Source organism: Schistocerca serialis, chromosome 1 (assembly GCF_023864345.2).
Source record: "Schistocerca serialis cubense isolate TAMUIC-IGC-003099 chromosome 1, iqSchSeri2.2, whole genome shotgun sequence".
Classification (NCBI taxonomy): domain Eukaryota; kingdom Metazoa; phylum Arthropoda; class Insecta; order Orthoptera; family Acrididae; genus Schistocerca; species Schistocerca serialis.
In genome coordinates this window covers 433,408,735-433,423,433 of record NC_064638.1, presented here as the reverse complement: position 1 = coordinate 433,423,433, position 14,699 = coordinate 433,408,735, and the positions used below count along the sequence as shown (strand labels likewise).

General features: G+C 41.1%; 1 protein-coding gene across 1 annotated transcript in view; it reads left to right on the top strand.

The window, feature by feature from the left end:
• Positions 1 to 14,699, top strand: part of LOC126472623 (eIF-2-alpha kinase GCN2) — a 304,310-nt gene that overhangs the window by 246,479 nt on the left and 43,132 nt on the right. The window contains exons 22-23 of the mRNA XM_050099946.1: positions 5,434 to 5,664; positions 12,704 to 12,861. Of these exons, the coding sequence (XP_049955903.1) occupies positions 5,434 to 5,664; positions 12,704 to 12,861 (389 nt within the window). The remainder of the gene's footprint in view (positions 1 to 5,433; positions 5,665 to 12,703; positions 12,862 to 14,699) is intronic.

The window sequence follows — 14,699 nt, the reverse complement described above, 5'->3', positions numbered from 1 at the left end:
TAGGAAGGTGGCTTGTTGGGTTGAGTAGGACCAGGTGAAGCAAATGGGGGAGAAGTTAGTGAGGTTCTGGAGGAATGTGAATAATCCAGATAGCAAAGATGTCATAAATGAATCTGAACCAAGTGAGGGGTTTAGGATTATGTGTTTTTAGGAAGGATTCCTCAGATGGCCCATGAATAGCTTAGCATAGGATGGTGCCATGCGGGTGCCCATAGCCGTACCGCGGATTTGTTTGTAGGTAATGTCTTCAAAGGAGAAGTAATTGTTGGTGAGGATATAGTTGGTCATGGAGTCTAGGAAGGAGGTTGTTGGTTTGGAATCCACAGGGCATCTGAAGAGGTAATGTTCAATAGCAGTAAGGTCATGGGCATGAGGAATGTTAGTGTACAGGGAGGTGGCATCAATAGTGGATATTCCATTGTTTGATGTGTTATTTTGTATTCCACTTAAGTAAATTTCAGAAAAAAAAGTTTTATTTTGTTTTCCACTCTACTCATAATTTCGCTTAATACATGGATTATCCAATAATATAATGCATTGTGGTGTTTACTTATTTTTATTATTTCCAGAACCACTGCAAATATGAAACTCCTGATCACAGTCCGCCATATTCAACACTCGTTGGACATTCCCCATTATATTATTAAACAGTGAGTTATTATTTTTTTTAAATACCCAAAGTTGTTAACAAATGGTGAGGGAAATACACATTCCAGGATGTGGCCCACTGTTTTCACTGACAAGAAACAGTGGCTGATTGGACACTGTTCAGTTTTTTATTCAAGCAACCATTTATGCATGGTGTTGATAAGAGCTGGAAGTAGCAGAAGAGCTTCCTGATTTCTTGATTATGCCACCAATGCTGGATATTAATGACGCTGTTTGTGAATTAGTGAACAGTGTGAATTTGCTGTGGGAGACAATCCGTTCTGTAGCTGCAGATAATACACAATAAGTGGTCATACATCACCAAATCCTTGTTCATTTATGAAATTAACTGAAAAGTGTATTCAGGACAGATGGTTTGACTGGTCATGTGTTTATTTATGAAGAGGCATTGTGTACTGAAACAGTGTAACTCTGTCAAGCAATGAAAGCTGTGATGAAGTGTGTAAATTTTGTGTGATGTCATTGAGTAAATAACCATCAGTTTAAAGGATTCGTAAAAGCTATGGAACCAGGGTGCATGGACATAACTCACCACAGCACAATTTATTGGATTAGACAGAGAAAAGTTCTTGTTGTTTTCTTTGGTATGTGTGAGGAAATATATCTTATTTCCTCAGTATGAAATAGCTGAAAGGTTTAGAATGGATATTAGACCTAGTGTTCACAGCAACATAACTGTGCACCTGGACAACTTTACTTAGTTGCCACAGGGTAAAGAGAAGCTAACAATTGACATGCACAAAACCAATCTCAAATATGTGGGTGTTTTAAAGGCAAATGAGAATGGCAATTTCATTTTCTTCCATCACCTGGCTGCTTTATAATTACTTGAAAATGCTAGTTTCAGTGATAACAAAGCAAAGATGAACCAGTTCATCTCAAGATTCCAAGAGATGACTGGTTCAGAAATGGAAACGAAATTATTCACTATGTCTGTCCTTGTTTCACCTGATAGTTTAGTGCCAACAACCCAGTTAGAAGTGATATATTTGCAGAATTTAACTTTTCTCAAAAACAAATACTACAATATACTGAATTTGTCATGGTGATAGTATCATTCATTATTAAAAAAATAAGTTTTTCCCAAGCTATTCGAAATTGCAACTCAGACTATGTGCAAGTTTTATTCTAAATACTTTTGTGGGCTGTTTTAGTTTGCCACAAAAAGAATAAAAACCAAATGGAGGTATTTTCTTCAAACCAGTATAATGATGATCATCCTCCCCAGTAACACCATAAACCCCTTGACACCTGATTTTTCCACTCTTGGTCTGAAAAAATGTCTCAGAATACCGTGAAACATATAACATGTTTCTTAACAGACCTGTTTATAATGGATTATCTCTACTTCTTATTTCTTTGACATAGCATAACACTACAAGTATGTTGTTGATTATGTAAGGCAGTTGCCAGATTGCAAGGAAGGCAAAGATGTGTGGGAGCTCATTCCTCAGCATGAGCATCAGTGCCTGCAGCTCATACGTGTGTGTGGGTGGGTGGGTGCGCAAGCAATTCGCATTCTAAGTAATAAGCAAAGAAATCTTATAGAGGTGGTCAATTTTTCAAATTCTCTATTATTAATTTGGCTGACAGCACCCGTAAAAAGAAAATCCAAGATTTTCACAATCTGTTCTTGTTGCTTCAGAATCTACATCCACATCTATACATAGCAAACATCCATGAGCTGCATGGCAGAGGGCATGTCCAATTGTACTAGTTATCAGGGTTTCTTGCTGTTCAGTAAATGTATGGAATGAAAGAAGAATGATTGTTGAAGGCCTCTGTGCATGCAGTAATTATTATACTCTTACCCTCATGATTCCTATCTGAGCGATAATAGGGGGTTGTAATATATTCCCAGAGTAATCGTTTAAAGCCGGTTCTAGAAACTGTTAATTGACTTTCTCGAGATAGTTTACGTCTGTCTTCAAGAGTCTTTCAATTCAGTACTGTCAATATCTTTGTGACTTTCTCCCATGTCCCATGGATTAAACAAACCTGTGACCATTTGTGCTGCTCTTCTCTGTATACTTTCAATATCCCCTGTTAGTTCTATCTGGTATGGGTTCAACAAATTTCAGAAATTTTCTACAACAATCACACAAATGATTTGTAAGCAATCTCCTTTATAGATTAATCGGGCTTCCCCAGAATTCTCATCAATAAACTGAAGTCTACCACCTACTTTACCTGCAACTGAATGTATGTGATCATTCCGTTTCATACCCCTACAAGGTGTTACAACCAGGTATTTGTATGAGTTGGCCAGTTCCAAAAGTGCCTCATTGATATTATAGTCATAGGATACTAACTTTTTGTTTTGTTTTGTGAAGTGCAAAATTTTATATTTCAAACATTTAAAACAAGTTGCCAATCTCTGCACCACTGTGAAATATTATCAAGGTTTGATTGAATATTTATGCAGCTCCTTTCAGATAGTAGTTCATCATAATAGATAACTGCATCATCTGCAAAAAGCCTGATTTTACTATTAATATTTTCTGCAAGGTCATTAATATACAACATGAACAGCAAGGGTCCCAACACACTTCTCTGGGGTGCACCAAAAATTACTTCTACATCTGATGATGACTCTTCATCCGAGGTAACAGGCTGTGTCCTCCCTACCAAAAAGTCCTCAATCTAGTCACAAATTTCACTTGATACTCCATATGACCATATTTTTGACAGTAAGTGTAGGTGTGGCTCTGAGTGAAATGCTTTTCAGAAATAAAGAAATACAGCATCTACTTGATTGCCTTAATCCAGAGATTCCAGTATGTAGTGAGAAAAGTGCAACTTGGGTTTCACATGATCAAAGTTTTCAAAATCCATGCGTTCTGTACAAGATATCGCATTATGTTTGAGCTCAGAATATGTTCTAAGATTTTACAACAAATTGATATCAAAGTTACTAGATGGTAATTTTGTGAAGCATTCTACTACCCTTTCTTGTACATGGGTGTGACCTATGCCTTTTTCCAAGAACTGAGCATGGTTTTCTTTTCGTGGGATCCGCAATATTTTTTCTTTTCGTGGGATCCGCAATAGATTATTGTTAGAAGAGGAGCTAACTCAACTGCAAATTCAGTGTAGAATCTGACTGGGATTCCATCAAGTCCTGGAGCTTTCATCAATTTTAACAATTTCAGCTGTTTCTCAACACCATTGACACTAATACTAATTTCATTCATCTTTTCAGTGATATGAGGATTGAATTGGGGCAATTCTCCTGGGTTTTTCTCTGTAAAGGAACATTTGAAAATGGAATTAAGCATTTCAGTTTTTGGATTGTTACCTTCAATTTTATCCTGACTCATTCACTAAGGACTGGACACTAACTCTGGTGCCCGGACAGCCTTTACGATGACCAGAATTTCTTTGGAATCTGTGAAAGATCACTTGACAATCTTCTGCTACGGTAGTCATTGAAGTCATCACACATTGGCAATCTCTGTTTCTTTAGAAGTTTTTCCAGTGATTCCCTCTTGTTATTAACTGATCTACTGGGTACATATCTGCCCAGTGTATGGTCAATTATTCTTTTAAACTTGAGCCAGAGTACCTCTACATGCGTCTGCCCTGTGCTGAAAGTTTCAAGTTCCTCATTGAGATACAACACTTCTGATTTTATATCTAGTCTACTGAACATTTATATCTTTCTGCTTGTTTCAGTTATCCTTTGTACTTTGGTAATCATTGCTGCCACAACCACATCATGATCACTGATAACCAGTTTCAGTGTGGGCATCCTCAAAGCCATCGGGTCTATTTGTTGCCATTAGATTCAATATATTTCCATCATGAGTAGGGTTCCTATATGTTCTAGGTGGTTTTCAGAGAAGGTATTTAGTAAAGTTTCACAGGATCTCTTAATCACACCCACCACTAACAAAACTGTAAGTTTCCCAATCAATTGTTGGATGATCAAAGTCTCCACTGATAATTACAGTATGATGAGGAACTTACATACAAGTGGACTGATGTTCTCTTTTAAGTATTTGGTTACGTCAGCAGATGAATTTGGTGTATGATAGAAGGATCCAATTATCATTGCATTCCCATCACTGCTACTGAGTCTTGCCCGAACAGTCTCACACTCAACTTCAATTTCTACCTCAATGGATTTGAGTTTCTTGTCTAATATGACAAATACACCATCTCCATTTACCATTTGTCTGTCCTTTTGACATACACGTAAATTTTCCCCAGAAATATCACTGCTTTCAATGTTAGGTTTCAGCCAGCTTTCTGTGTGTAGTATTATGTGAGTTCACTGCTTTCCATGAGTGCTTCAAACTCTGGCACTTTATAGTGAATGCTTTGGCAATTTACCATTAGGATTTTAATACTCTTGCGTGTGAGAGGCATTTCTTTTGACCTTACATGTTACTTCTAGGTTTCCTACAGCTATTGCTACCTGGATTGGATGGATGGTCATCTAAATGAAAAAACCCTTGTGCCCACAACATTCAGCTTTCTATTACAGTCTTTAATAAATGCATCTAGCGTATCTGTTCAGAATGCATTTCTTGGTCCACACACATATACACACATTATTTTGAAGTTCTACTAATTTACATACCATACATTACTTTAAATTTACTATAAGTTTCTAGTTTCTTTTGAATGCTTCATTCATTCTCATTTGAACATTTTATTCCACATTGATTTATTTGTAGACGTAAGCAAATGATTATACTTTCTATGTGGTAAATAGGTACATGATGTTTTCAAATTTTACTTACAATTTCTTCTGTTCAGGATGAGAAGTATTCCAGATTTCAGCTGCAGACTCGACTGATCAGCCTGTGCCTTACCGACCAAGCTATTGATTCATTGTTTGCATTCATTGAATCAGAATGCTCTATTGAAAAACTGGCAGTGAATTTCCGTAGCATTACCCGAAGGAAAGGCGAAGCTGCTACCCTTGCAAAGCAAGCCATTAGAGAACTTGAGATGATTGTTAGCCACACTGAAGCTCTTGGTGTAAAGGTGAGTTTATGCTACACCTGTAAATAAGTATGTTGTACTGTAAACTGTGTAGTTATTGTTTGGAAGAGGGTGATTAATTTTTTTTTAATAATAACGCAAAATGGCTTTCTCAGTACTTCACAAATGAAAACATTGTCCATTTTAGGTCGTATGCTAACGTGCTTTATTTAATGTGTGCAATTCACTGATTTTGACATTGCGTCATTTTCAAGCACATTTTAATCACAGAAATTCAGTATGTATGACCACCTGAATAATGGTAGTTAAAGTAGACCTATATTCTGAGCGCAATTCAGTAGCATGTACTGGCTCCCATAGTGATGAGGAAAATGTGGGTTGTGTAAGTTTTTCAGCCTTTCAATATGCCTCAGATGTCATTTGAAGCTTACATTACATACATTGTGTCACTTTGTGGTGAGAAGTGTTGTCAGAAAGGGAAGTTAAATGCTGAATTGATGTACCCCAAGACTACTGTCTTTTGAACATTCAGGCTCTTCTGTGAGACACAAAACATTGAATATCTGTCCCATAGTGGTCACCCATAGTTAACATCATCAACTGATGATCACTACATTTAAGTTATGGCTCATAGACTTGCCAAGGAGAATGTGACAGAAATGGGAGGTGAGGAGGACCTGGAATGGAACTTAAAATCAGTGGCATCAGGTTTTCTTCTCTGGCAAATGCTGGATTTGTCCAGTGCCTGATAATCGTTGTAAATGAGTGTGGAAGTGGCCAGTTACTAATACACATTTCAGGTGTGCATTCCGACAGTCTCAGCAGGGAAATGAGTTTGTCATGTTTTGGGCATGTATCATTTGCGTACAGGTATATATGTCCAACGCCTCTCATCACTATGGATGTTACCTTGAGGGTTCTCCAATTTTTTGTCTAGTTCTAAAACCAAAATTTCAGTGACAGGGTTTATCCTTCAAGGCAGTAATGCACAGGCTTACCACCCTCATCTTGTGAACTCTTTCAGTCGAGCTAATGAAATGGCCTGCAGTACCTACTGAATCCATCTGAGAATGCTTGGGGCCAGTTGAAACTTATAATACACTGTCACAGGAACCATCACACAGTGTGAACTCAGGAGGGCCGCTAACAAAGATTGGGACATGCTTCATCAACCATATTGACAAAATTCCAATAAGGCACAGGGTGGAATAGGGAGGTAATAATGAGTGTGTTACCTGGTAGCAGATTTTGATTTCATAGCTGTGCAAAGATTTAAACTGCAGACTGTCCTTATTTTAGGTATTGTTTTGTTTGTAATCCCCCCCCCCCCCACACACACACACACACACACACACACACACACACACACACACACACACACACACATTGGATCTAAGCCCACACTAATTTGAGATATGCAGGAGATGCAATACTTCATTTGACCTGGATATTTCTCCATTTTATTTTGTATTTAGTTCTCACATTCCATTTATTACACAGAATGAAATGCACTTTCCCCATTATTTTTTATTCACTTATGGATGTTATATAGATTAAAACTGAAGAAACTGCAAAAAGGTGGGAAATTTAATGAGATGGGACCTGGATAAACTGACTAAACCAAAGGTTGTACAGAGTTTCAGGGAGAGCGTAAGGGAACAAATGGCAGGAATGGGGGAAAGAAATACAGTAGAAGTAGTATGGGTAGCTCTGAGGGATGAAGTAGTGAAGTCAGCAGAGGATCATGTAGGTAAAAAGACGAGGGCTAGTAGAAATCCTTGGGTAACAGAAGAAATATTGAATTTAATTGATGAAAGGAGAAAATATAAAAATGCAGTAAATGAAGCAGGCAAAAAGGAATACAAACGTCTCAAAAATGAGATCGACAGGAAGTGCAAAATGGCTAAGCAGGGATGGCTAGAGGATAAATGTAAGGATGTAGAGGCTTATCTCAATAGGGGTAAGATAGATACTGCCTACAGGAAAATTAAAGAGACTTTGGAGAAAAGAGAACCACTTGTATGAATATCAAGAGCTCAGATGGAAACCCAGTTCTAAGCAAAGAAGGGAAAGCAGAAAGGTGGAAGGAGTATATAGAGGGTTTATACAAGGGTAATGTACTTGAAGACAATATTATGGAAATGGAAGAGGATGTAGATGAAGATGAAATGGTAGATATGATACTGCGTGAAGAGTTTGACAGAGCACTGGAAGACCTGAGTTGAAACAAGGCCCCGGGAGTAGACAACATTCCATTAGAACTACTGACGGCCTTGGGAGAACCAGTCCTGACAAAACTCTACCATCTGGTGAGCAAGATGTATGAGACAGGCGAAATACCCACAGACTTCAAGAAGAACATAATAATTCCATCCCAAAGAAAGCAGGTGTTGACAGATGTGAAAATTACCGGACTATCAGTTTAATAAGTCACGGCTGCAAAATACTAATGCTAATTCTTTACAGACGAATGGAAAAACTAGTAGAAGCCGACCTTGGGGAAGATCAGTTTGGATTCCGTAGCGTGGACTGTTGTGTTTTTAAGAAGGCAGATTTGAGCGAGTTACAAGCAAACGAAATGAAGTTTCTGCAATCAGCACACTAGAAGAGAGAAAATTAGGAATTAAGATGTCAGAGGAGAGATGCAAGTAGATCAGTGAAAGACTGAGAGATTGAATACTGCACAATACATGTGGTTCAGCTATATGAAGAGGATGAAGGATAACCACCTGTTAATATAATACTTGGATAGAAAAGTGCAGGGGAAAAGACCAACAGGATGACCCAGAATCAGCGTAAGGAAGACCTGAAGACTAGGGGAGAAAACTCGGAAACAGTATCAAAACAAGAAGAATATTGAGATAGCAAAATGGTGGCAAACTCTTCAGAACACCTTAACCGGCTTGCTGGAAGAACATGAAGATGATGAAGCATGGTACGGAATCTCAGAATTGTACAGTGTATTCCCTTTTCTAAAATTTTAGTCCAGAAGTGGAAGAACTAAAAGTACTTGAAATTGTTTTAATTATTACTTCAAATAATGTGCTGTTCAAACCATCCTTCGGGTTGATGACAGCTTGGTGTTCTGCTCTAGCTTCGTTTCTAACTTCCCCTTTGATGCATTTCTGATTTTATCCACATATAGTAATTTTAAAAAATCAGCTAACAGTTATATATCTCCCCTATAGCAGATAGTTTTTTATTGCTGATAGAGGCTGAGATACTTGTAACTTCTGTCTGCATCTACATCACTACTCTGCATCCAGGTGCTAGACAGAAGATTCACAGAACCATTTTCAGACAATTTCGTGATCATTCACTGTCAGATAGTATGTGGGAAAAACGAACATTCATGCAAGCTCTGATTTCTCTTATATTATTATGACGGTCATTTCTTCCTTATAGCTGATAATCAATGAATTATGTTTGCATTTGGAAGAGAAAATTGGTGATTGAAATTTTGTGAAAAGATCTTACCACAACACAGAAGTCTGTTTTTATTGATTGCCGCCCCAGCTTTTGTATCATATCTGTGATACTCTCTCCCCTATTTTGTGATAATACAAAATTAGCTGCTCTTTGCACTTTTTCAGTATCCTCTGTCAATCTTATCTGGTAACAATCCCACACCCCACAGCAATAATCTAGCAGAAAACAGACAAGTGTAGTATCGACAACCTATTTACATTCCCTCCGCATACATGCCTTCGCCCTAGCCAGATTACGCTCCCATATTCTATTTTCTCAGGCTTGTCTGACATTTGGCATTACCCCCAAAGGCCTCACACTTAAAGTTCCCATCTCTGGCTGCAACCCTTCTTTCCTTCAGTCCCTATACCAGTTCCAAACTGAACAATCCATTGCCCTCACCCACCTAATCCTTCACCTACACATCAACTCAGCCAATGAACACACCCGTCAACTCCTATCCTTAATAAAAGTCCTTAATCTTTCCTCTCCCACATCCACACGGGCTGTTCAGAGCATCCTCCTACAGGCCAACCGTAAATTAGAACAGCATGCCACCCTCCACCTCAAAAAACTATCCAATCTCCTGATTTCCCACCTCCGAAAAGGCAACTCACTCACCCTTCACAACCTTTCCAGCAAACCTCAACCTCCTCTCATTGCACACAAACCCAGTCTCTCCCATCTACTCAATCTCCCACTTCCAGCTCCACTCCCTCCAAAACCTCAAAATTCCAATCAACACAATCTGGAACCACAACACCCTAATTCAGTAGTTAACCTTTCCTCCAAACCTCTCTCCCAATCCGAAACCTCTGTCCTATCCAAAGGCATCACCTTCAGCCCCACTCCCAGATTCAACCAAACAGCCCTCGTCAAAGATTTACTGTCCTACACTCGTACACTCTGCTGGAAATATCACTTTGCCACGAAGAAAAATGATCCTAATCCTACTCCTAATGATCCAACTCCCCAAGACACCATCCAAATTGAACCCTGCCTGGAACAGTTCCATCCTCCGTCGCAGCGGGACCCACCTCCTCTTCCTCAAAATCACCCTCTCCAAACCTTCCAGGAATTTCTGACTTCCAGCCTTGCATCTCAGTCCTTCTTAAAAAACCTTAATCCTACTCCCAACATCACCACTGCTGAAGCCCAGGCTATCCGTGATCTGAAGGCTGACTGATCCATCGTCATTCTTCCGGCGGACAAGGGTTCCACGACCGTGGTACTTGATCGTCGGGAGTATGTGGCTGAGGGACTGCGTCAGCTTTCAGACAACACCACATAGAAAGTTTGCCAAGGTAACCAACCCCATTCCCGATGTCCAGGCGGAGCTTCAAGGAATCCTCAGAATCTTAGGCCCCCTGCAAAACCTTTCACCTGACTCCATCAACCTCCTGACCCCACCGACACCCCGCACCCCTACCTTCTACCTTCTTCCTAAAATCCACAAACCCAATCATCCCGGCCGCCCCATTGTAGCTGGTTACCAAGCCCCCACAGAATGTATCTCTGCCTACGTAGATCAACACCTTCAACCCATTACATGCAGTCTCCCATCCTTCATCAAAGACACCAACCACTTTCTCGAACGCCTGGAATCCTTGCCCAATGTGTTACCCCCGGAAACCATCCTTGTAACCGTTGATGCCACTTCCTTATACACAAATATTCCGCACGTCCAGGGCCTCGCTGCGATGGAGCATTTCCTTTCACGCCGATCACCTGCCACCCTACCTAAAACCTCTTTCCTCATCACCTTAGCCAGCTTCATCCTGACCCACAACTTCTTCACTTTTGAAGGCCAGACATACCAACAAGTAAAGGGAACAGCCATGGGTACCGGGATGGCCCCCTCGTACGCCAACCTATTCATGGGTCGCTTAGAGGAAGCCTTCTTGGTTACCCAGGCCTGCCAACCCAAAGTTTGGTACAGATTTATTGATGACATCTTCATGATCTGGACTCACAGTGAAGAAGAACTCCAGAATTTCCTCTCCAACCTCAACTCCTTTGGTTCCATCAGATTCACCTGGTCCTACTCCAAATCCCATGCCATTTTCCTTGACGTTGACCTCCATCTGTCCAATGGCCAGCTTCACACGTCCGTCCACATCAAACCCACCAACTAGCAACAGTACCTCCATTATGACAGCTGCCACCCATTCCACATCAAACGGTCCCTTCCCTACAGCCTAGGTCTTTGTGGCAAACGAATCTGCTCCAGTCCGGAATCCCTGAACCATTACACCAACAACCTGACAACAGCTTTCGCATCCCGCAACTACCCTCCCGACCTGGTACAGAAGCAAATAACCAGAGCCACTTCCTCATCCCCTCAAACCCAGAATCCCCCACAGAAGAACCACAAAAGTGCCCCACTTGTGACAGGATACTTTCCGGGGCTGGACCAGACTCTGAATGTGGCTCTCCAGCAGGGATACGACTTCCTCAAATCCTGCCCTGAAATGAGATCCATCCTTCATGAAATCCTCCCCACTCCACCAAGAGTGTCTTTCCGCCGTTCACCTAACCTTCGTAACCTGTTAGTTCATCCCTATGAAATCCCCAAACCACCTTCCCTACCCTCTGGCTCCTATCCTTGTAACTGCCCCCGGTGTAAAACCTGTCCCATGCACCCTCCCACCACCACCTACTCCAGTCCTGTAACCCGGAAGGTGTACACGATCAAAGGCAGAGCCACATGTGCAAGCACCCACGTGATTTACCAACTGACCTGCCTACATTGTGATGCATTCTATGTGGGAATGACCAGCAACAAACATGAATGGACACAGGTAGACAGTGTTTGTTGGTAATGAGGATCACCCTGTGGCTAAACATGCCTTGGTGCACGGTCAGCACATCTTGGCACAGTGTTACACCGTCCGGGTTATCTGGATACTTCCCACCAACACCAACCTATCCGAACTCCGGAGATGGGAACTTGCTCTTCAATATATCCTCTCTTCCCGTTACCCACCAGGCCTCAATCTCGGCTAATTTCAAGTCGCCACCACTCATACCTCACCTGTCATTCAACATCATCTTTGCCTCTGCACTTCCGCCTCGACTGACATCTCTGCCCAAACTCTTTGTCTTTAAATATGTCTGCTTGTGTCTGTATATGTGTTGTGGATGGATATGTGTGTGTGTGCGAGTGTATACCCGTTCTTTTTTCCCCCTAAGGTAAGTCTTTCCGCTCCCGGGATTGGAATGACTCCTTACCCTCTCCCTTAAAACCCACTTCCTTTCGTCTTTCCCTCTCCTTCCCTCTTTCCTGATGAGGCAACAGTTTGTTGCGAAAGCTTGAATTTTGTGTGTATGTATGTGTCTGTTTGTGTTTCTATCGACCTGCCAGCGCTTTCGTATGGTAAGTCACATCATCTTTGTTTTTTATATATATATATATATATATATATATATATATATATATATATATAATGTTGTTGTTGTTGTTGTTTCAGTAGTTCAACCATGAAGTTTAATTAAATAATTCCTATTAGTAATTTAGTGTCATATTAAAACTTAGAATTTGTGCCAAAAGCAATTAAAAATATGATAATGTAACTTTCATTAAATGTGTACTAGATTGTTTCTTACATTACAGTGTCCAATTGTGGTAGCACCAGGCCTTGTTTTTACTGTGCCCCAGTACTCGGGAATGACATGTCAATTTGTTTGTGAACTCAAGAAAAAACGTAGGAAAACTGGACTTGATGTTATTGCAGCTGGTGGGCGGTATGATGGCATGCTTGCCAAGTTCAGGTAAGAACTGTAGTACTTTTTATGTTGGGAAGAAAATAGTGTGTATTTGTTGGTGTGAAATATGACAGACTGAGAATAGAAAAGTGGAAGTTTTGAGCTATGTCTGGTATCCCAGCCTGGTGATTTCCAAAGCCTGCTTGATGGGATGGAACTCGACTTCAGTTGCTAGGCAGCACTGCTACATTTGCAAGTGAAAATACTGCCACTTCAACATTGGCCACGCTGTGCTGCAAGGCCATGTTCATCTTGTCAACCAAGTAGTGCTCGTGGATGTACTGTAAAGTTAGCCATACCATGGCTCTGCCTTGTGTTGTTCTTTGTCTTTGGCTTCGCTATGTCGTGGTCTCTCTGTTTGGATTACTCAGTGGACTTGTTTGTTTCTTGTGCGGACTCCACATGTTTGCTTTTCATTGTTGTCAGCCTCTGTGGGTTCTTTGCTTCATTCCAGTCTTGTCAGATTCTTATTACAACAGTTGGTGATAAGCTAAAATGTTGTTATCATCCAGTGGACACAAAACTCATGCAGCTCTTGGATCTGCAGCAGCACCTGCAACAGCAGTTTCTACAACAGCAACATGCCAACAGCACCGGATTGATTTGCTCCATCAAGAATCTCAGCTCCTAAGATTCAACTACAAAGTCAGGATACCCACCAGGTCAGCCAGTAGTGATTTCCCAGACAGAGTGTCACCCACCCATGCTTCCGCCCTTTAACAGTGCCAAAGAGAATTGAGACATATTTATAGTGACTGAAACAGCACTTCACAGCCTCTCGGGTCTCTGATAATGATTTCCAACTGGTGCTCTCTGTTTCTTGGGCTTCCCTGTTTCCCCCCCCCCCCCCCCCCCCTTATTCAAGAATTTAAAACCCCACATGCACACTCTTTAGTTCAACATAGAATGGTCCAATTGGCTCCCATTCCAGAAGTACACACTGCAGCGCTCAGGCGTAGCTCGATCGCAAGTAGCTGTGGTCTAGAAACCACATCGCACCCTTAGTGGGGGAAAGGAGAAAGGGAATACTTGTAAAACGTTTCTCAGATGAAGATGACGACAGTATGATTCGTCAATTTCGTGTGTCGATGGTCTCTGAGCAGCCAGTCACTCCCCTTGGACATGGACAGTGGGGTCCTCCTTGACATCCAGATTGCTTCGTAGAAAATACACGTGTGGATTGTCTGGATTGCTTGGCACACAGCACCTGTTGTGGAAAAGATGGGCATTTCTGAACCCATACCACAGATGTATCAAAAGACGGTTCAGGAATTTCAGGCAGTTGTTCCCCAGAGCCATCTTTTCACTACCAAATCATTTATTGACTTTATAATCGTGAACAAAGACGTCTGTTTGCAGGTGGACACAGGAGCAACCATTTCCTTTGTGATCATTCAAACAAAAGCTCATCAAGGTTCCCCAGAATTGGCCGTGCCGTCCCAAATGTTTGTCGGGTATGGTGACAGTTCCATTCCCCTTTGGGATCAATTCACTGCTGCCTACAAAGAGATCACACATCTGATAATGCTCTTTGGTAATGATAGTCACACAGCTGGAAACATTTTTGATTGGATACCAATTTGTTGTTCTGATTCTCAATTAATGATCAGGTTCAAATCATCTATACCACAATTATCTTCCCTTTACGACATTTGTGCCACTTTCGCATGTATATTTGGACCTGGGTTGGGGTGCTCTATGGATCCCGAGTTCATATTTCCTTGCTTCCAGACAGAGTGCCCAGTTTCTGCTGGACATGCCCCATTCTCGTCTCATAGCAGACAGCCATTCTGCACAAATTAGAATGACTCCACGAGGCTAGAGCGACTAAAACTGTGCTTGGG